Below are 22,441 nucleotides of genomic sequence, written 5' to 3'. Positions count from 1 at the left end.
GGAGCTTGAGACAAAAAAATCTCAAAAGCAGAGAAACAATGGAAAAGAATTAAGATGTGAGTCATTTGTAAATCTCATCGTCTCATGGTTTTTTTGTATCTGAGTAACAATTTTGAACACAAAGGGCAGAAAATACTGGAAACATTAAAATAAAACTATTTGAGACTGAGATTTGCTAAGTGAACTGAGGGACTTGGGAACTCAGTAAGCTTTAAAACTTTCTCTTCATGTGCTGCTAGCTGGACATCACTATGTTTCCCTCTTGTGTGTCTTCACCACTGCTGTAGTTAAATAATGTGGTTGAAATCAGTGGAGTGCAATTTGGATTATCCTGGTGTAAACAAAAGCAAATCGATTCCTCTCTATGCCTGAGATTGAGAGAAATTGATGTTAAAGATGCGAGCACCAACAGCCTGTAGAGGAAAAATTTTCTTTGCTTAAATACTAGAACACAAGGGGTCCCCACAGCACTGTCACTAAAGCCCAGTTGCACTCTACCAGAAGTTAACTTTACTCTTATTTTAATGCAGAAACGTATAGTTATTTTTCTTTGTTAGTTCCAGAATCATCTTGTTTGCTCTTTGGTAGTAAAACAACACTTTACCTTGTGAGTAAACACACAACATTCTAAAAATCAAGATACCAGAGTGACATTCTCGTATTATAAATATGTGGGTTTATAATCTGCAGGGTTTGATGTTTTTTTTTTTTTTTCAGGTTTCTGATGCAAATCAGCTGCTGCTTGTCTGAAGTTGGTTTAGGGGCACCTGCACAAGAGTAGCATCACAGAGGTCAGGATTAGGCCCTTGGGGACATGCTCTAGAAATGATGCTTGTCACTTATGTGCTGCTACAGACTTACGAAGGTTTGTGAAATGCAAGTTAGGTACTGTTCTTCCTGCGGCACTTGTAGGCCAGTAGTTTTACATTCACTTGCTTCCTGCCCTCAGGGTCGCTTGGACTCCTAAGAGACTTGGAAATGAACCCTTCTTTTGGTGTCATTTGAACACCTGGGTTTTCTTCTTAAAAAAAAACAGCATTTGAAGGTGCTCTGATTGCATTCTTCATGATAATGTTACAAGTATTACATTTATTTCTTGCCTCCACTGTAAAACTGAACAAGAAAAGGGAAGGAAGAAACCTGAGTTTTCAGTCTAAAACTAGAAACAAGAAAAAACAAACTTTCTAGATGCTTGAAAAATATGTGTTTAATTTTCTTTTTAAAGACATTATCAATTCACCTGTTTCACTAGGTTTAATCTGGGAGTAGGAAAGATAATATCACAAAAATAAAAAGATGCCTCTTCTTTTTGCTATATTTACTGTTTATCCCCCTCTAACCTGAAACATAAGTCCACAACTGGTACATTACTGCTTTTACCAATGTAAAGTGTGTGGATGAAGAGTGTTATTATCCTTACTGCGTATATAGGAAGTTGCAAGGCAGAGAATTTAAATCATTTATATAAGGTCATGTAGAAAATCTTGAGAAGAAGAGACTCAGGTCTCCTAAATCTAGGTAACCTCTTAACCTTTGGATCATTGTGCTCTGTTTTAGGAAAGGGTACCTGGGGAATTTTTGAGACAGGTCTGTCAAAATATCCCAAATGTTTGGCATGAAGCTCTAATTGATCAACCCACATCATCAAGATGGGATGGGGAGGGAAGGGAAGGATGATAAGGGAGGGATCATCTCACCTGTCTGTCTAAAAGTTATACGTTAGTCATTCAATAATCCTGGCTTCTTTTGTGATCAATGGAGAGGGACATAAACCCATTTCTAAAAGGCAGTTTGATTTATCTTAAAATATGGATCTAAAGCTGTCAGAACTTCCTTTAAAGGTGCCTGTCTTTCATTGCTATTTGTAAAGGGAACTTGGATGACTAGGTTGGTCTAATTACCTAAACACTTAGATGGCTGAAGTTAGGCAAAGTGAGTCTTAGCCATAAGTAAATCAATAGATTTTTGATGTGTCTGGGTTCCTAAGGTGCTTTGTGTATCTAACAGCTGTATTTCAGCTCCATGTTCCTTTGAGTCTTGGATGAAGTGCTCCTGAGGTTTAGCACCTCCACTTCTCCCACTGGACATACACAGAACACATGTGCCAACATATATGGAAAATACATACATATTTATTCCTGGTTTAGACCATGTCTGAAAGGCAGCTTAGGACCAAAGTTATGTGGCTGTTTGCATGTGCGCACCTGTGTTCGTGTGACTTATCCCACTCCTGGTGCACGCTCACCTGAACACTGAGCATGAGTAAAAAAATCCCTTTTCACATCCCAGCCTCAACTGATCTGAGGGTGAATATGAACCCCTGTCCCCTGAGAGAAACCCCTAACCAGGAAAGTAAGGTTGAGGAATAAGAGACACTAATCTATTTCTCTTCTGTGTACACAACTAGGTATTCCTTGATTCATTAAGTGAGTAGAAACAGACAGATCACAACTTTCCAGTATGGTTATACGGCCATTTACCTTCATTGTGGGAACATGCACAAGTCTCTGTTCCAGTGAATATTGAATCATTTATCTAGAATGGAACATCTTTAATAGGAGAGGTGACTCACCCCAGAAACTCCCTTTGGCCCAGAGTTAGGCATCTAAATGCCTTGTATGCATGGGAGCATACAACCTCCATCCTTCTCTGCATTTCCGATGGCTCTCTTAGCAACTGCCAACTCATTTGCCTCTCAGTATAGACGCTGCTCAGAAAGATGGAAAAGATGTTGCAATGCTCAAATTGGCAATGTAGTTGCCCTTTGGGGAGCAAGCCCTAATATTTAAGTAACTTTAAAAGAAAGGGAGGTATTATCCTACATCACTTAGGTGAACTGTGAAATTATATTCAAAGGGTAGGATTCATCTCGCCTAACTTCACTTCCCTGAAAGTTAGGTGTCTAGTCTGAGCTAGTCCTTTAGGCTTCATCTGTAATTCACTCAGTGAGAAGGGCATGTGTGGAGTGAGTCACACCAGTTTGAATCAGGTGTCTTGGGCAGCTGGAAGGAATTGCCCTCTGGAGATGCTTAGTACCTCTGAGCAGAGAGGGAACCTACGAAACCAGCTTAGACATGATACCCAACTCTTAAATGGCTAAACAGAAGAAATCAAGGCAGCACTCAAATCTCAAGGGTTATATTGAAATCATAGGGGAGAAGATAAACTGTTCAATATGTAGTACAGTGGTGCGCATATTAAAGTCACAGCTCCTCCATGTGAGAAGGATTAATCTACACAGATTAAGGTTACAATACTCTGTTGAGCCTGCCTGAAAAAAATTAGCAGGATGGAGAAAAAAGAGAGTGAAAATATGAATCTTTGGTCTTTATTCAGACTGTCAGACTAGTAGAATGATATTATTTTCTTACCTTAAATTGCTGTTTCTTAGCTGGTTTCCCTCTCCTACCAGAAAACAGTATTGGGTCTCATATAATATCAAACTCTGTGAATCTGGAAGTGATCAGGAAAGGTGGTTTGTTTTTTTAAAGGAAAAATAAATCTCAGATTGTTTGTGTGAGACTGTGAATATTTATGTACTGTTCCCCCTTTTCCCTCATTGCGTATTTCACCAAGTTCATTTGCGTGTGTTACAGGATAAATCTTACTGGAGGGCAGTGGAAGAAAGCAGTAAAAAGGAAAAGCATCAATCAGTGATCCAGGGTAGCAGCAGGAATCGTTGTTCATTTTTGTACATGGATCATTGTTTGTTGAACTTGCCTGAGCTTGACAACTAAGAAACTTGCAGTTCTGCCGAGGTCAGTCTCAGGTGGTTTCAGATGATGGCTACAAAAGCCATTATACTGCTGGGCCTCGATGACTTTGAAGCCTTGTTGTCACTGTGCTTTCAGTGGTATTCACTTACGAAGGGGACCACATATATTTTACTTCATCTTGGAGTAAATATTTTGTGACAAAATGTTTATTTGACAAAAAATGCCACGGGTGGTGTGAGTAATCTGAATTATTGGCAAATGTGGGTTGAATTTGGTGAATAATGACTTGTTTTGAAAAGTAAAAGTATTTTCTCTTAAACTTTTTGAAACAAAAGGTTATTCTCTTTTTAATTTGGAAATGACATGTTAATTTTGAAGATTACCAACATTTAAAAAGTGATGTGAAAATGATTGAATGTCTAGGCAAGGCTTACTTAACTGACCATCCCCAAACAGCTCTGTTTTTCTTTTCATGTCTGTTTGGAAGTCTTACGTTATTTTGCTTTGTTTAAAAAATTAAACTAGTTTTTCTCTCTTTTAACGTAAATCAAATAATTTTTATGTTCAATTTGTCCAAAGAATCAATTGTTCATATTGCTTTTATTGTGCCCTCTGTGCTTTGCATCTGTTACCATAATAACTATCAAGTAAAATCCTCATCCTGCAAACGGTTCCACTCAGACACATAAAATAGGAGTCATCTCACCTAATTTTAGCTATTTTAAATTTAGGTAGCCAGTCTGCCTATTCTCAAATGAGAGAGAGAGAGAGAGAGAGGTTCCTCTGGTGGTAATTCAGCTTTTCCTAGGCTATTTTAGGATGGAATGATTTGCCTTCCAGTGGCTCCTTCAGGCCACAGAGATTGGCTTTTATGTGCTTTGTCTGCTTTGCTATTTCTCCTCATCCCAACATTAAACAAGGAAGGAAATATTTGGAGTTCAAGGAAGGGGAAGAAGAGTCCTTGTCTGACCTCTGCAAATGCTGTGGGTGTGGGCAGCCTGAATCAGTTTTACATTTTCCAAACCATTTTTCTTTTACTACTTTCTAGTTACTTTCCATTTTGCTTCAGCCTTATTTGACCCACAGCAAATAGAGATGGAAATGACCGATGATGCTGGAAGTTTTATGTCTGGTATTATTTAGGAGGTCAGATTAACTGATTATAATAGTCTCTTTTGGCTTTAAAAGCTGCTGGAGAAATCCTAACCCCACTGAAGTGAACAGCAAAACTTCCATGTGCTTCAGTATGGCCAAAATTTCACCCTGAGTACCTAGTAATGAATCTTTGTCATCTGGCCCTCCCCTTGACTTGCAGGATTGCTCCATGCATTACATTTTCCAATGTTTTGTTCAGTTGTGGTGTAAGTACTTTAAGACACAAGGATTCTTCTTGTCCCCTGGAAATAGTTGCACAGGCTAATAGTTTAAGGAAGTTTTTGCTCGAAGAGTTGAGTAACAGAGCCAAAGTCTGTTCTTGGTTGAACTGGAGTAAATATGGAATAGCTTGTTGACAATGCGGAGTTACTCCTCTTTTATGTCAGTGTAACCGAGAGAACAATTTTGCCAATTATTAACTTTTGTTACATTATTTGTATTTCTGTGCATGTCAGGATTTGTTAATCTCATTGTTCAACATCAAGTAACCTTTTGCTGAAAACAGAGCGTCACTGTGAATTAGGTATCATCAGCTAAATTGAACCTCACCCTGTGCATTTGACAGATGGTAATGCATTCATTAAGTGTTCTGTGGTTGCTTTGAGGTTGGAAAGTGCTATTTTTCTGGCTTCTAACTCAGGATTCTTAAGTAAAGTTGTATAAAAGCATAGTTTTGAAGGGAGAAGGAAAATCTCAAAGAGCTCGTGAGGTTTTTTTATTAATATCTTTGTTTACTATTGGTGGGATGACATGGCACGACTGCGATTGCTGTCTTTGGCTGCCTAAGTAGCCCAGAGCAGAGTAGTGAAGGGTGAGAGAGATGATTCCGCTGTGGATTTTATGTATACACAGGTAGAACTTCTTGGAAATTGAATTTATATTAAATACATCACTGTGGAGGCAATACGATGCTGGTGCCTTTGTGCTTGGTGATTTCACTGTCCAGAAAGTTGGTTTCCGCGAGTTCAGCCATTGCAGCCATTGCACAGGTAACCTGATGACAGGGCTCTTGCAGAGCTGGTCACATCTGGGATCTCTAAGTGCATACTGAAAGTCTGCAGGGTGGGGAAGCAATTGGAGGTAGAAATTTCAAAAGCAGCACAGAGCCACATTCTCAGGCATAGTTTCACTTGGTTTTGTAATGTTGAATCCTCCACCCTGACATTACCAAGACAATGCAAGGCTGAGATTAGACACTTCAGGAAAAGTTCTCCACACAGTTGATTTAGGGGGTCACCTAAACCAAGTGTAGAAAAGAAGACTCCACTGCCTACAGACAAAGCTCAGGGTGTTTAATTCAAACCTACTCATTTAACTTACTCTCTTCAGGGAAGATTAATCCCATTCCACTCATTGACTTGCAGTGGAGCCTCAGCAGTTATCAGCAAACCTATTTAGTTATTTAATGATGTTTCCAAGAGGGTAAGTTGCCAAGGGAATTAGCTGCTTAGCCACTTATGAAACTCATTGTGGTTAGTATGTTCACAAATGGGGAATTAGTCACTTTTTAATTAGTCACATCTTTTTAAATGTCTTCATTCACTCTAGTGCTGTGACTGGTATTCACAAGACCCCTGTCCTGGTGAGTGCCCACTGTCCCCTATGTTCTCAGTGGAGACAATGTATAGCATCATCCAGATTTTCACAAAATAGTTGTAGTATGAAAGGTTTAGAATTAAGTCTTTCTTCTGTTGAGTTTGCTCAGTGATATGAACCCAGTCAGCAATTTCTTCAGCAAGAGTCCCAAAACCTTCAGAGATGTAGGATATTCTGAGGAGGTAATTTCTTGGTCTCTGTTCACATTTTTTCACCTTTGACATAATGCTTAAATATCGACCAGATAAGAACGAAAATGAGAGAGTTAGTTTTTCTGACTTTTACCTGTGGTGCCAGCCTTCAGTCGTCATCCACTGAATGTTGAGTCATTTATGGAAAGTGAAACAGTTCAACAGGAGAGCTGTACAAATTACCCGATACTCCACTGGTGGGGTCTCATCTGGCAGATCTGGGCTGACATCATGTTGAAAAGGCATTTGAAACTCAGTCTTTCACTTTCCAGGAAACTGCTCTCCCTATACCACTGGTAAAATCACAGCACTTCTCCCCAGATTTTTTGTAAGAAAGAAAAAACTGACCTGGTTTTGATACCTCTCTCTTCTGGGGGGTCACTGGTAAATTCAAACATAAGGTGGGTTCTCCCACCCATGCCAGCATTAGACACTTGGCTCTTTCTGAGATGTGGCACTTAAAAGCCTCTTGCTTCAATATTTTTGAGGTTCTTCTATGCATCCTTCTACTTTGGGTGGGGATTTCCCTGAGCACCTTCTCAAGGAACACAAGACTTCAAATCCTATAGATAAATCTGAATGTGTTAGGGCACCTAGAAAGTAGGATTTGCAACATAGATATTTGCATATGGATTTCAAAAAATGCCTTGACAACCATTGACAGGCTTTAAAAATCTGATCCTGTGCACCTAAACTCCATTTGAAATGGCAATTTTAGGATCTTACTTCTCTTAGCTTTTCAAAATTCTGTCAGTATTCAGTTGGAAGAAAGACAGTTCTCCCTTTTTCACTACTTTTCTATTTTCATGTTTGTTCTGAGAGATTTACTAGGAACAGAAGAGTTTTGATTAATTAAATGGGGTCATTGTTGTCACAAGTAGTTGTCCAGTTCTTGACTATCAGGATATGAGAATGTCCTGACCGTGTGGTGATTTCACCGTGAGATGTCAGGATCCTGTGGATTCCTGCAGAGCCTGTAAATTAGGCCACAGATGCGTTGAACCCTGAACATACGCTTATTTCTGGCCTAAAGCTGCCGTATGCAAGCGCCAAGTATGAATTCAGATAGATGTTTTTCCCACTGTCACAAATAGGCTTCACTCCAGGCATTGTTTCTGAGACAGCCATGACGCACTTTGATATATCAAGAAGAGCAAAAAAAACCCCAACCCTAATAAGTTCCAGAAAAGTTATATAAACACATCTCACCTGCTGCTCCTGTCTTCATACACACACCTAACTGAGCCCATGGGCTAGCATGAAGCATCTAATATAGTATTGTACTGGATGTATTGCGCAGATGACTCAGAGAATCAACAGTCCTACTGGGTGAAGGGGATACTGGAAAATGCTCAGCGTTAAGCCAGTCCTCTAAAGTCTGGATGAGCAAAATTGAATTAAATCCCAGTAATTCCATTCCATTGTCTCTAAATTAATTCATCGTAAGAGGACGTAGTCTGAGGCTGACCAAGAGAAGAACTATCTGTTCAACAGGTGTTACGGGTCAAACCAAAAAGAGATTGCTAAATGTTCTGAGTGTTGCCACATGGGGGTATATTACACTCTACACAGTTATTACCCTTCAGTAGAAGTTGTGTGGTGGAGCACAGCTGCAGATGATTAAAGACACCACTGCCAGCATCTGACAGCAGAATGTCAGTGTCAAAATTCAATTTGAATTGATTAAATAAGGGATGGCAACACTTTTGTTTCATGGATGGCAGCACTTCAGTCGCTTTAGATGCTCTGCTTTCAGAAATAAAATTCTTTCCCTCCCTGCTATGTTTGTTGGGGTGTTTTCAGTTGGATTGCAGTCATTTCTCCAGTCAATCAATTAAGCCAGGATTTGCCACTGTGTCTAAGAATCAGCCACAAAAGAGCTGGTATGGTTCCCTGGTGCTTGGCCAAGAGGCTTCAGTGGGAGCAAGACATCAGGCAGCTTAATCTGACTTCCACCACTGGCACAAGGTTTAATGGATGTTAGGGCAGCAGAGAAATCATGTTCTGTGGTGTTCAGCTCCTGCTCTCTCAATGGCCCCGTACGCGTTGCCTTTCTCTCCGTGCCAAAAACACAGGGGTGGCTGACAGCAGAGCCAGCGGAACTACCTGTGCCAGCAAGCTGCTCTACACAGGGCGATCGCTGCAGCCTGTTTAAGCTTGCTTTGTGCTCCGTAAATGTATTTATCTCTATAGGCCTTGTAGTGCTACGCTGCCTGAGCAACTTGACGCGTTGAGAAGTCTCCCCTAAGTTAAATGGCAGTAAGTTACTCAGAGATACAAGATTTTACAGTCTTAGGCCTTAAATGCTGACTCCAGGCCAGATCTGCAGCAGGTATAAATCACTGCAGGTAATTTTCACCAGCTGAAATTCTGGCTCTAAGCCCACGAGTCATGTTATTTTTTTCACATTGTAAATTCTTGCTGTTTCTTAGCTATATTGCTTTAGCACTTTGGGGCACTTGTCAGGGGCCGGGACCCCATCGTGCTTGTCACCCTTCGAAGAGAGATGCAAAAGACCCTTCTTGCCCCAGAGTGTTTGCAGTTTAAATAGCATGCAAACCTGTGTACAGTCATTTCAGCTTTCTCTAAGTCCATTATTGCAATCAAGTTTTTCTATTATCCTGCTGGAAACATATAAGAACACAAATTCTGTGCCCAGGTTGATATTTTTAAGTAAAAAATTTACACTTTGCTGTATATTATCTATAAGTGGCATTTTAAGCCTGGAATTTGTTGGAGCCAGCAGCAGTGTGGGACATGGTCTTTAGTAATTGAAATGAGATGTCCAAAGTTTCTTCTCCTTTGTGATACCTGATTTGAGACATATCAAAAAGAGAATTTGCACCCAAGCTGAACCTGAAGTGAGGGGAATCTTAGGAGTGGCTGAATATTTAATCTCTTTTGTATAGTGTTGTATTTAATTATTGATGTATTACTTTCATTTCAGTTGTAATGTATCTTCCAGCTCCAGAGAGCTCTGGTTAGCATCTCTGGAATTATTGCTATTGCCTTTAATTACTCTGGAAGGGGTTTAAAAGTAGTAAAACTACAACTTTTTAGAGCTAAAGTAATGCTAGAAAATTCCTTTTCATTACAGTCCTACCTGTCTGCTTAGAAAAATAATGTAGTGGCGTACAGATCTCCGATGTACTGTGTGATGGCCTCAACAGACCAGAATATCATAGGGTGTATGTGTTTTATTGGTATATCATACTGACAAGCTGTTCTTTACTTCCATGATCTCTCTCACTGGGTTTTTTTGGAGCTAGTCGGGAGAAGACATGCACAACAGTTTTCTGTGTCCCCTTTTTTCATTGCTGAATGAGCTTTACCCTCAGGCAGACCTTGCTGGGCTACTTCATCATCAGACTGTGTAGTCACTGGAGCACAAATTAACAACAAAGAAATGCTTCTTGGCTTTTTTTTTCTAGATACTACCATAGCCATTGACAATGACCATTTCTAAATAATTCTTACTCTGCCCTAATCACTTATCCATTGCTTTTTGGCAAAGCCCTTGAAAGAGGTTTGGTGAAGGCTCTGAAGAAGCTGGATGACTATCTGAGAACCCCTCTACCAGAGGAGATTGATGCAAACAGTACTGAAGAGGAGAAAGTGTCTAAACGCAAGTTTCTGGATGGAGATGACCTGACACTTGCTGACTGCAACCTTCTGCCCAAACTCCATGTTGTCAAGGTAAAAGTTATCATTCGATGGTCAAAGAAGCCTTATCTGATAATGAAGTGCCCTGTTCTGACAGCTGTGCGCTAAAGCCAACATTTATTTCAGCAGAGGCATCTTAAGTCCTATAAGAGCAGAGCTGGAAACACACTTTTGCTCCTCAGTATTTCCTATAGGTTAACTTAACCTACCTTGTAATTTAGTACATGGGGAAATTGTCCCATCACTAATTAGTGGCAAACTCAGTATTAAGATCTAGGTATCCCATCTCTTTATTTTAACTCTGCTGCAAGTAACAACATATTTCATTTTAATTAGTTCCCATTATTCTTAAGAGAGATGTCAAAACTTTAGTCAGTTCCCACCCATTTGTAACTTAAGAGCAGCAGTCCATCTTTTTTGGGGAATATTTGTTCCATCTGGTATTTCACACTGAGAAGTTAACAAATCAAAGTCACTGCTGAGGTCCAGGATTTAAGATGTACAGTGGTCGTTGGTATAGTGCAAGTGGTGTACATCATCTTGACTTCTAAATGTTGCATTTATTTAATTTATCAGTTTACATGTTTCTTTAGAATAAAGCAAGTACCTGGCAGACCTTGGCAAGCAAGAAAGCTAGGAATTAAAGCCAAGTCATGCATCTAATTTGGCTCCATGAGCCAAAACATAAACTGAGCCTGGGAGCTGACTGCACACATGCAAAAAAAAAAAAAAAACCCAACCAAAAACCCAAAAAAAACCCCAAACTGAAAAAAATAAGCACATAAGTCACCAAGTAAGAAATGTGATAATATCCTCACAAGTTTAGCCTTTTCGTTGGCTCATCTTCATTGGTGACGTTAGAGTCAGACAATGCAAAATGAATGTGTGGCCTCTTACTGGTTCCTGTCTCCTTGGGATGAAATGAAAGACGTCAAAAGAGAATTAAAATATTTCTCAGACGAGCATAGCCATAGGATATTGCCTGAAAAGCATTTTACAGATGGGAAAAAAGGGTAAATTATTAAGACTTTTTCATCTGATGGAAGATGTGTGCTGGAAATTGTGAAAATCCTGACTTAAGTTGCCCAGCAGGTTTTATCATCCCCATGTGTGTGTGAAGCATCATTGAAGGCAAGAATGCTTAACTAAATGCAGTTTAGGACAGGATTTGGACTTGCAAATACAGAGTGGATCCTGGTAATAAAAACAAATCACAGTCATTTCTGAGAACATGACTGTCCTAAGAAATCTGAGATGGAAAACAGCTCTACCATGTGCTTTAAAAATAAAGGGGAACTCTGTGGCACATATGTATGTAATTTATGCCCAAGAACAATTTTATACTGTCAGAAAAATTAGAGATTGGAAGCACTCATTAAATCAGCTAATCCATCCCTTCCTATCAGCTAGTTCATTCTGTCACCACAGGATTATTCTATATGGTATATTCTTACAGGAAAACTGAAATATCCCAATCCAGCAAGCTACTTAACCAACCAACTCTCTTTAAGCACAGACTAGTCCCATTGACTTCAATGGGACTATACAGGTGCTTAAAATTAAGTTTGCACTTAACTATTTTCCTGAATAAGGGCCTGAGTGTTCTTAGAAATCGAAAATTTCCCTTGATAGACAATTTCCTAGTCTAACAAGTCTTGAAATAACCATTTCCGCCCACCAGTTTATCCTAATACTCCTGTTTATAATATCTGCTAAATCATCTTGGTTTCTCAATCATGGTACCCATACCACCCTGAATTTTTTCCTCTGCATGAACACAGATACAGCCTTCCAACAGCTGTAGATGGTTACATCCTCTGACACCATTAGCTAGGCAAAATGTATTACATATATTAAAAATAGAAATGCAGTATATATAAAATATAATATGTTAAATATAAATATAATAGTTAATATGAAAATATATAATTATATATATTATATATAATTGCTACTAATGCCTTTCCCTTAAATCTATCCTGCTTTTTATGAGTCAGCTAATCAGCTCTTATGTGACGTCTCAGCTTTAAGTGATGTACAGAAGACTGGTAAAAATCACCAAAAAACAATATGGTAAAATTAGTGAAATTCAGTTACCATAAAAGTCATAATTTGGTGACAGTAGCCAGGCCACTGACTTAGAGTGTCATTAGGCCAAGTAGTATCCTTGTAAGAAAGGGGACAACCAACACTCACTTTTCAGACTTTTCTAAGCCCAAGTCTTTAAGCATTTCTTTCCTTTGCCAAGAAAGAGTAAGAAGCTCTCCAAAAAGGAATCTGGAGATATAGCACTAACAAGATGCTTTTTTTCCCTCTTTTGTCTTTGGTTTAGATTGTTGCAAAGAAATACCGCAACTTTGAGTTCCCGGCTGAGATGACAGGGCTGTGGCGGTACCTGAAGAATGCGTATGCCAGGGATGAATTCATCAACACCTGTGCGGCAGACAAAGAAATTGAGCAAGCCTACGCAGACGTGGCCAAGCGGCTCAGCAAGTCCTAACTGACCTCAGTGGTGGCTCAATATCCCCTTTTACAGACTCTTCTCCTTGTTGCCTTAACATATACTTTATCATTATGCTATCTGGTTGGCATCCCTATGACTTCACCTGTTCAAGTGTATTGGTTAGAGACAAATCTGCTTCTCCCTGGAGAAAAGAGAAGGCAGCCTTAGTGTGGGGGGTGGAGACCCTTTGAGATCTGAACCTAAGATCTGGCTCAACTAGTATTATTCGCAATCAGTATTGGAAATGAGTCCACTTTACTAGTTTCTTGTTTCATGTTGGGGGTATATCACCACCGATATTCTTTGGAGTTTTAAAGATAAGATATTAGCTGAAATTTCAAGTAAAAGAGTTAGGGACATATAGAACTGGTTCTTCTGCAGGTTATTTCAAGGATGCTTTTTCCCCCAGTGCTACTGAGATCCTTGATCAGGAGCAAAATATGAGAGAGAGAGAGGGGGAAAAAAAGATTTTGACCGCAAAGGAGAAATGCTCTTAGCAGTTATATTTAAAAAACCTTTCTGAATGTATATTCTGTCTTAGCAGGCTCAAGAGTTTATAGGGTATTTATTTTTAACTTGGCGCAAGAGGGGAAGCCTGAGTGAATACGTCAGACTTGCAGATGCTACTTTGCATAAAATTTGCATGATGCTGTTGGATCCGAATGTCTAAAGTGAAAGAGAGTGAATGAGCAATTGAGCAGGCAGCCCTTGGAAGAGTGGGGCTAGTGCCAAAATGCCCAGTGGATCTGCTAGTTGGTAGAGACACGCAGACGTAGCAATAATGGGGGCAGCATATTGACTCCAACGATAGAGGGAATTGGCACAGCTAACCAAACCACGGAGGATATTGTCATCTTGACTGTATGGTTGCCAGTTCCTTTATAATTGCTATCTTGGGAAACTTGGATAGGCAGGAGAAAGCTGTTGCTGCACATGAATTCCAGGCAGCGGAAGCACTTTCTTCGCGTTGGGCTCCAGATGGGTCACTTTCAAGCACTCATCATCTCACCCCAGGAGAAGTTTGCTCTGAGAGCCTCAAAAAGGGAAGACTAAAACAGAGAGAGGCACATTCCCAGCCAGAAATTCAGCAAGTATGCTAGCAGAAATCCATGCATGATGCCTTAGTCCCACTCCTCCAGGGTTTACTGATCTGGGTTACACAATTCTGGATTAGGATTGTTTGCTAAAACTGATTATTTTGTTCTATCTGTAGCATCTGCTTGACACAATCTGCTTTATACTAGTGATTATTTGCACGTTACTTTAGCAAATACAGAATGACAGCTCTTTTGCATGAAACTCACGTGCCCCAATATGTACAGCAGTGCACATGGCTCTCGATTTTCAGTTTGGGGGGATTTATCATTTTTTCAAAGATAAAATAAAGCTAAGCTGTGACCCAGTGTGGCTCCCCTTCTGATCAGAGCTGCTAGAGCTGCACTGATTTGAGGGGAACCCCAATTTGGTGAGCTGTGACTGAGGGGAACCTCGCAGCAGGCTTGTTTGCAGTCAGAGAGCTGGAGGACTGGAGACAGCATCGAAAGCCAGCCTCTGCCATGTGGTGCTGATGACACTCTGAAGCCATCCTGTTGCTTTGGTGGGATTATTCCACTTTTCACACACACCCAGCTGGGAGCAGAATGTTGCTCGTTGACTGTGAAGATAGTTTGTGGTTGACTATTGTTTCACATGCAGTGGTCAATTTGTTGTGAACTTTCAAAACCTTGGAAGAAAATGCATGAACTCCCAAGTCTTCTCCTAGAATGGGCTATTTTAACAATGGCTGGACTGGAGGGCAAAGGCCTGCACTCTTTAAAATATTGCTGAGAAATCAACTGGCTCAGAGAACACTAATAGCAGCCAGAAAAATCTAATGCGATTAGAAGTGTCTGCACAAGCACATGTGGCTTGTTAAAAACATTTCTTCATGAGATTGGAATTATTTGTGATTTTTTTTTTTTTTAAATTAAGACAATTATTTATTTATTTATTTTAATTGACTCAGTCCTTTCCTCTGTCTTTCTGGTTTTGTTTTCACTCAGCACGCTGGTCAAGATGGCTCTGTCTGCTTAGAAAAGTGTTATTAGCAATGCTCTGCAAATTAATTTTTAGTGAAAAGTCTTCTATCTGATTAATGGTCACTGGGCTTCTTTTACTTTCACTATGATTTGGTTAGGAGCATGCCGATCAACAGAATCTACATTTGTCTCAGTTGCCTTTTTCCAGGTTTGTACTTCAATTAGTGGCTTTGCTTAATCACAGTTGCAGTGGATTTTTGAATGAAGATGCAGAGGCAGATGCAGATTCTTGCTCTATGCTTATTATATTTAGCTCCTTAAAGAAGGCTGTCCAAACATGCAGCAGATGTATGACAGGGTAAATGAAGCAGTTCGGGGTCTCTCCTGATTTCTTCCATCTCTGTGAATCTTCACCAATTTGCTGAATCCCCTGGTTCTGAAATGTTCTGTGTCTTACTTTAGTTTTGCTAGAAGAGGGCCAAAACACAGTTGATCTCAGTGACTTCAAATCTCATCTGTTTTTAAAAAATGTTTAAAAATATATACCAAAAAGAAAATGAGTGTTTGTAAGATGATTTGCATGTTCTTAAAATCTTTTTAGGATTTCATTATAAAACCTATATATTCCCAAGGTTTATTAATTAGTAATAAAAAAGTCCTTAAATATCTTCATTTTTCCAACACCCCCCTCCCAAAATCTAGATATAATGTATTCATGGATATGAGAAAGAATAAGAGGAAAATTAAACAGTTTTCAGCTCCATGCCCGTTCTGTGTGAACTCAAGTCTCGCTCTCCATCCTAACTTTGCATCTTACTCATAGCTCTATTATAGGCTGATCCAAGATTACGGACAGGTTCAGGCATTCCCTGACCTTAGTTTGGGTTTGAAATCCAAGCTCATGTTTTCAGATCTGTAACTTTCACTCACCTTTGTGCTTTTTGGCTTTAGCCATAGTCAGAAGCAGGAAATACTGGAAATCCTACATAGAAAAGTGTTTTGCTAAGATTTTTGAGCTCAGTTCTCAAGACTCAGAATCCATCACCAGTGAGATTTTAAAGGGCTCCAGACCCCTTTAGGCAGGGTATTTTTGGTGACCTTCCATTGTAGTTAGAATTATAAGTAATAAATATTAATCATACAGGATTGTATATCTACATTGGCAAGCCAGCATTTCTGAAAAGAATCTAAGTGACAAGACAGACATTGCAGATTTACAATAACTTTGTTCATAAATTTTTTGCAAGATGTAAAGAAAGACATAGTGCAGAGGGGGAAGAAGCCAACAATGTGGATTTAATCATCTACATTTCAGAAATGCAGACCAAATGTCTGTAAAGATGTCCATTTCATCCAAACATTTCTTAGATATTTATTTCAAAGCTCCCTGTTCAGTCAATCCAACACTCCATTCATATTGGAACTAATATTGATTTTTCTTCTATTAGCAGCGGTAAGGGAGTGCTAGAGCATCCCATATATTAGTTACTCTTATTTTCTGTTAGACTAAATTGCCAAGAGGTCATCTTGCTGTGCAGGTAAGACTACGGAAGAATCTGTTTCAAGACTCTTTAAAAGAGAACTTCTGACAAACATTTTTTTCCAATAGAAAATTCATATAATGATATTGTTTTATCAGGACTAGTGTGGAATATGGAGCTACAGGTTACCATCTCTTCTCTTGTGTTCAGCTGAAACCCACTTCCAGGGAGGAATGACAGCCTGCACCACAAAGAAGCTAGACATCTTTGTTTCCTACAAGAAAGATCAGCTGATTTTCACGTAGCATTTATTTTGAATACAGATTTATTTTATTTTAACCTCCAGATACCTTTCCTCCTCTCTCAGCCTTGCTCAAAGTCATCTCCAAGTCAGCCATAATAATTCTGCCATTTTCTCAGTGCTAAGTAGCAGGATGCTCATGGATGGGCACATGGGGAACCGTGTTTTAGCACAACCCATCCGTCTTGTGGGATGAAGTCCAAAGGCCGCTGCTTGCAGCACTGCTCCCACCACTGTGCCAGCAACAAAGGTGACAAGCAGAGAGAGCTCCCTTTCTGCAGTGACTAATTTTGGCTAATTAGCTGAGTTTAAGGTATTACAAAAATGTAGGCAGTGGAAATCCCACTTCTGTGAAGCCCCAGAAGCACACGGAAACATTCACTTTTTGAAATGAATTTGTGTTTTAGAGAAAAAAATAGCTCCAAAATCTCATGTCCTCCTCCATGTGTATTCTTTTAAGCATCAGGCAGTTTGCCTTTGTTTATTATTCTGCTAGAAATATTCATTATTCTTGAATTGTTTTTGATATTAAGAAATATTTTTCCAGTAAGATTTTGCCTTTCTGCTGAATCTTTCATCTCTTCATTAATTTTGATGTCTGCAATGACCTAGTAATTCCAGAGGAGGCAGGAAAGCTGTGAAGCTTATACTTGTTGAGAAGTTGAAGGAGGTAATGATTTTTTTGGAGAAAACAGTATTAAAAGCATTTTTAAAAAAATGTGTCTTTTCATCTGGGATACTTTAACCAAGAGTGATAGACTATTTAGTCTGGAATGTGATTTTCAGCACAGACCTGAGCAAGCGCCATGTTTAAGGTGACTTTACCTAGGGATTTCCCCAGGATGCATGAAGATGTTCCCTCTGAGTCACAAAATTTCCCTCTTCCTTGGCCAGCAGGGATCTACTGGTTTGTACTGGCACTGAACTATGACAGCCCACTAACTCAGTGCTAGGCAGGGAAAAGAGGGGTCCTGTTGCCTTTTCTTCCCTTCTAGCTCATGTGCAGGGAAAACAGAAAACATTAATCTGTTTTATTTCCTTGCCCCACATCCCAAGCAACACTCCAGCCCTAGGAAAGCACAGAGACCCTGTCCGACGATGGTTTTCAAAGCTTGATCCGTCCATGTTTTAACGTGTGACGTAAAGGTCTGAAGAGCCCCGTGTAATTTCTCAGGCACTCACCACGCAGCGTTACAGGACTCAGCAGCATCTCAGAGACCGCAGCAATCATGTTATTCCCCTGTTGCCCCAAATCATTCCCCTTTCACCATGTATTGGAGAGATGCTAAAGCTCAAAATACTCCAGAGGATGCACTTGAATGTGGTGTATTTTGAGCTGTGCTCATCAACTAACCCGCTCTGAATGATGACATTGTCGCAGCTCAGCAGGTCGTGCTTCTGCTGCCAACTGGACGACCCATCGCCGCTGGAGTAGCAGCGCTCCGATGGGAAACGCCGCAGCTGCTCAGCCAGCCGTGGTGCAACCACGATGAAAGGATTCAGTGCCACCTTTTCTCCAGCCTGGCTCTCTAGCTGAAGTGTGTTAGCAGCTCAGCTGGGGCCATGATCCAGCGCTAATGAGCATTTCTAGCTTGCAGCGTGTGAATAGAGGCTACTCATGTGTTTAATGTTAAACATGTGCTTGCCTGCTTGCCTGGATAGGGGCCTAAAAGTCATGACAGAAAAGCCTATATTAATGAAGAGCATTATAATTCTCTTTCCTTTGAAATCCAGTGGCAGAATTCCCAGTGGGGGAATTCCCAATAGGAATTCCCAGTAGAGCCTAAGGCTACATAAGCACGAAGATGTTTCAAGCGTGAAGATGTCCTCAGAGAACAGAAAACACTCAAGGAGAAAAGGAAGCAGCAGTGATATATAGAGTCTTCCTACAGAAGCAGGACAGGGCACCCAGCTCTGTCTCGGTGGTAGCTGGAGGGACACCACCAGTGCTGTCAGGCTCCATTCTGGTTTATGGTGGGGGGGTTCGGAGTGGAGCTGGGTCCAGGCCACACTGGCAGTGTAATGCCAAGGCATGTTCTGCTGTATCTCCAACCGCACTCCCTATGGTGGTATCCCACAGTATAACGATGCCTCCATTGTGTCTGCCTCACTCTTATTATGAAGTGGCTTGTCTAAAGAAAACTAAGAAGGGTGGGGGAATTTTTTTTTTATATATACATGGAGTAAAAACAATCCAAATATGCTTTAATGGTTCTCAACATGATACTGTCAATTCTCACCACAGGGTGGAATTTGTTGGTGGAAATTAAATTAAATTAAATTAAAACAGAAAAGCTTGGCTATTGCTAATGGGTACTACTGGGAGCCCTAAAAGCAGTTTGCCGTGTAGAACCATAGCAGGAGTGAACATCCTTTAATTCCCAGAATCACTTGGGTTTCACAGGGTCATTCCAGCCTGTTCTGCTACACTGCTGAGAAGTTGCTCTTTCCCTGTCTCCCTAGGTCTATAAACTCTGAAGAATTTGGGAAATGGCTACGGGCACCACATTAATCTTTTTCTTTTTCACTCTTTTTCCCCCCCCTTCATTAAATTAACTACTTTAGTTTGGAAGTAAGCGATAAGTAAACAGAATTTGCAAACAGCAGATTTCTCTACTTTTTCATTAAGGAAGTTTTAAAGAGCTTTCAGGAAATGAGAGGTTATCCCCAGCTTTGGGAATAAACTATGGTATAAAATATATAGAGAAATGTGATTCTGATTAAATAATTTAAGCAAGAAGATTACAGTTTGTTTTAAGGAGCATGCTTTGGACAAAACAAACAGAATACTCCAGTAATTGCAATAGGGATTTAAGATTCAGTTCCAATCTCCTTTTTTTTTTTTTTTTTTTAATTACTGATTGTACGACATAGAAACTATATGTATATATATTCACCTTATTTAACTGCTTTATTTAATTCAATAATGCTGTGTTGGGATAGAAGGTGATGTAAAGAGGAAAACGTAGACTCTTGAAACAGCACTATTATTTCTGTGTCTTTGATTTTGTTCCCACTGGAGTAAACAAGAGCTGCACCATTTACTCGTGTAGAAGCAGGATCTCAGCTTCACAGGTCCAGATAGTTTCACAGTCTCCTTGGAGGATGGGGTAATTTGCTGTTTAGCAATCTGAGTCTTGCAGTGCGCACAGTGCGTTTCGGAAGGCGTCCAGGACCGTCCTTGGGTGAACGGATAGCGTTGCTTGTGAAGGACCACAGTGAATCCCCTGCTGTTATAAAATGAGATTAAGCCATCATGAGACGTGGACTGGCTAACCCTGAACCAGACACATTTGCCTGCAGCGCAGCCGCTAAATTGGTCTGACATCAGGAACCGCAGCGTAAGAGCTTGGCCTCAGAAGTGAGTCAAAGCAGCATCTTTGTCACCAGTCATTTTCTATTTATAACGACACAGATCTATTTTATAATCACGGGGAGGCACAACAGGAGTGGGCTTTGTTCTGCCTAAATCGCATTTCTCGTGCGGGTGCGTTTAAACACAGCCTTTGGCCCCTTGCCGCACACCACACACACCCAAGGCGGGCAATTCTGGCACAACAATGCACACCCTGTCGTGCTTGAATGCTCAAAGACTTTGAGCTGAAGCAATAAACTCCTGCTAAATGGCTTAAAAATGTTCCCTTAAGTGTGCTGAGCTGCCACGCTGCCTCACTTCTCGTTTCCAATGCCATTTTGTGTCCAAGCCTTGGGTTTCAAATAAACCAGGAGTATATTGCATTGTTTAGTGCTGGAAATTACTGGGCATTATTAACCATAAGAAATTGGGGTGAAAAACCCACCCCAAGCCCCAACCCAACACTCTTTCCTAGTGCAAAACTGACTGCACATGCACATGACTCTATTTTCGGAGGATGTGAATACATTCCCTGTAGCTACTCACTTTGGTTTCTGGAAAATGGATCCTCTTCTGTGCAAATCCTCAGAGCTCTGATGGTACACCCCCCCCCCCTTTTTTTTTCTCTTTTTTTAAAAAAATTGAAGAGTCCTGCTCTGTATTGCCTAGAAACTTATGAACTAACGATCAACAGATCTATTTTTATAGTCTGACTGTTCTCAGTTCTAAAGCCTGAAGATCAAAACCAAGTTGCATAGTGAGACTTAGGAGTGAAAGGAAATGCTTTTTTCCCTCAAAACCCATGCATTGTCAGATCCTGACTGATTTGGGGCACAATCCTGGTTACCTTGAGGTAGGTGTGAGGTTGAAAGAGAGGAAGGGGAGCCCACTGTACTGTCTTTCCACTGAGAGAGGATAGCAGGAACCAGTCTGAAAGTCCTAAGTCCTACATGGACAAGTTTCCCATCTTCAATGTGAAAGCAACCTGTACAGAGACCTGAATGGCCCTAAGATGACCCACAGTGGCTTAAAAATAGCAATGACATTAAAAAGCAAAATTTGGGATGTGAACAATGACATGATGATCAGGCACGATACCTCTTCATTTGAAAGGACACTCAAATTTTTAGGTACTGTCCCAGACCCAAGTTCAAGACTGGATTTTCTCCTCCAAAATGTCATTAACCTCAGAAATATCTAATGGCTGTTTGGATTATCACCACCTGAGCTGCTGGGGTAAAACCAAAATCAGAAACTCTTAAGGAGAAAGCAGGAATGACCTTTAAACTTGGACCTGGTAAACTTCAAAGAAACGTCATTTATTTGTAAACAACTATTTTATAGTGGTTGACAGTGAAAAGTAACTGTGTATCCAGGGGTGTCCATCAGATAAGAAAGACAGACAGGATAAATCCCTTCACATACTTGTGATTTTCAGTTGAGGCACATCCTCTGTTAGTGGGTAATTTTAGATTAGACTGTAACCTTTCGGGGTAGGAACTAAATATTTCTTCTCTGTATGTGCAGCTCCTAACACAACAGAAGCCTGATTAGAGCCTTTGTGTGCTGCTCTAACCTTCATAATATATAATAATAGGAATAGTATAATTAAAATGTCATTGCAGTTCACCTGTAATATTATGACTGTGTGGCTGTACTCTGTCAACTGTGAATAAAATTAATGTCCTTTTTGTATAACAGGTAGTATATTTTATTATTGAAGAAACAGTTTAATTTTTAAAAGCAAAAATGTATCTTATTAAAATGTAGCTTATTGTTTCATTTCAGGCTTTTGGATAAATGAGCAAAAATTTCTTTTGTATCCTTCAAATGAGTATGTGTTAAATGTAGAAATCCATCTTCCCGAATTGGAGATGTTTATAAACTTATATTCCAAGAGTGATTAACACCTGATAATTTGAATAAAAGTGGTTTATTTTCTCATTGGGTTATTCCTTAATTTTGTTTAATTTTTTAATTGTTTTTTTTTTTTAAACAGGCAACATTCCCTTGGCTGCAAGAAAAAATGTGTGCTCATAGCTGAATACAGCTATACTCATCACTGGATCTGAAAATCGATTTAATAGAAATAAAGGGAAAGACAGCAAGGACAAGTAAGCTACATCTGTGCTAGAAGAAGAAACATGGCCAGGGTATAACTCATGCGCTGTCCCCCAGGGATTGGTACCGTGTAGTTAATGCAGCTGGTGGTACTCTGCTGGCCTGGACCAGAGAGCACTCTCCAAGGCAGCGTCCAAGGACAGCACACAGGACCTGAGAGCTGTTGGGGTTATAAAACAGCTCTATAAAAGAATCAGTATTGCTCATATCACAGGTTACGTGTTCCTAATGAAATAATCAAGCAGCAAGTTTAAGTCAAACAGAAAGACCTGCCTTTTTACACAGTATATAATTAAAGTTTGGAGCCCTTTACAAGAGGATGCTGTGCAGATCAAAATGAA

The 22,441-nt window shown here is 40.0% G+C and overlaps 1 protein-coding gene across 4 annotated transcripts in view; it reads left to right on the top strand.

Moving 5' to 3' along the window:
- Positions 1-21,923, top strand: part of CLIC5 (chloride intracellular channel 5) — an 86,429-nt gene extending 64,506 nt beyond the window's left edge. For all 4 annotated transcript variants that reach the window (XM_074861399.1, XM_074861403.1, XM_074861401.1 and 1 more), the window contains 2 exons: positions 10,173-10,354; positions 12,654-21,923. In XM_074861399.1, the coding sequence (XP_074717500.1) occupies positions 10,173-10,354; positions 12,654-12,821 (350 nt within the window). In that variant the 3' untranslated portion in view covers positions 12,822-21,923. The remainder of the gene's footprint in view (positions 1-10,172; positions 10,355-12,653) is intronic.
- Positions 21,924-22,441: the final 518 nt, after the last annotated feature.

The sequence above is a fragment of the Strix uralensis genome, chromosome 3, assembly GCF_047716275.1.
Source record: "Strix uralensis isolate ZFMK-TIS-50842 chromosome 3, bStrUra1, whole genome shotgun sequence".
NCBI classification, from domain to species: domain Eukaryota; kingdom Metazoa; phylum Chordata; class Aves; order Strigiformes; family Strigidae; genus Strix; species Strix uralensis.
This window is presented reverse-complemented; position numbering and strand designations above follow the sequence as displayed.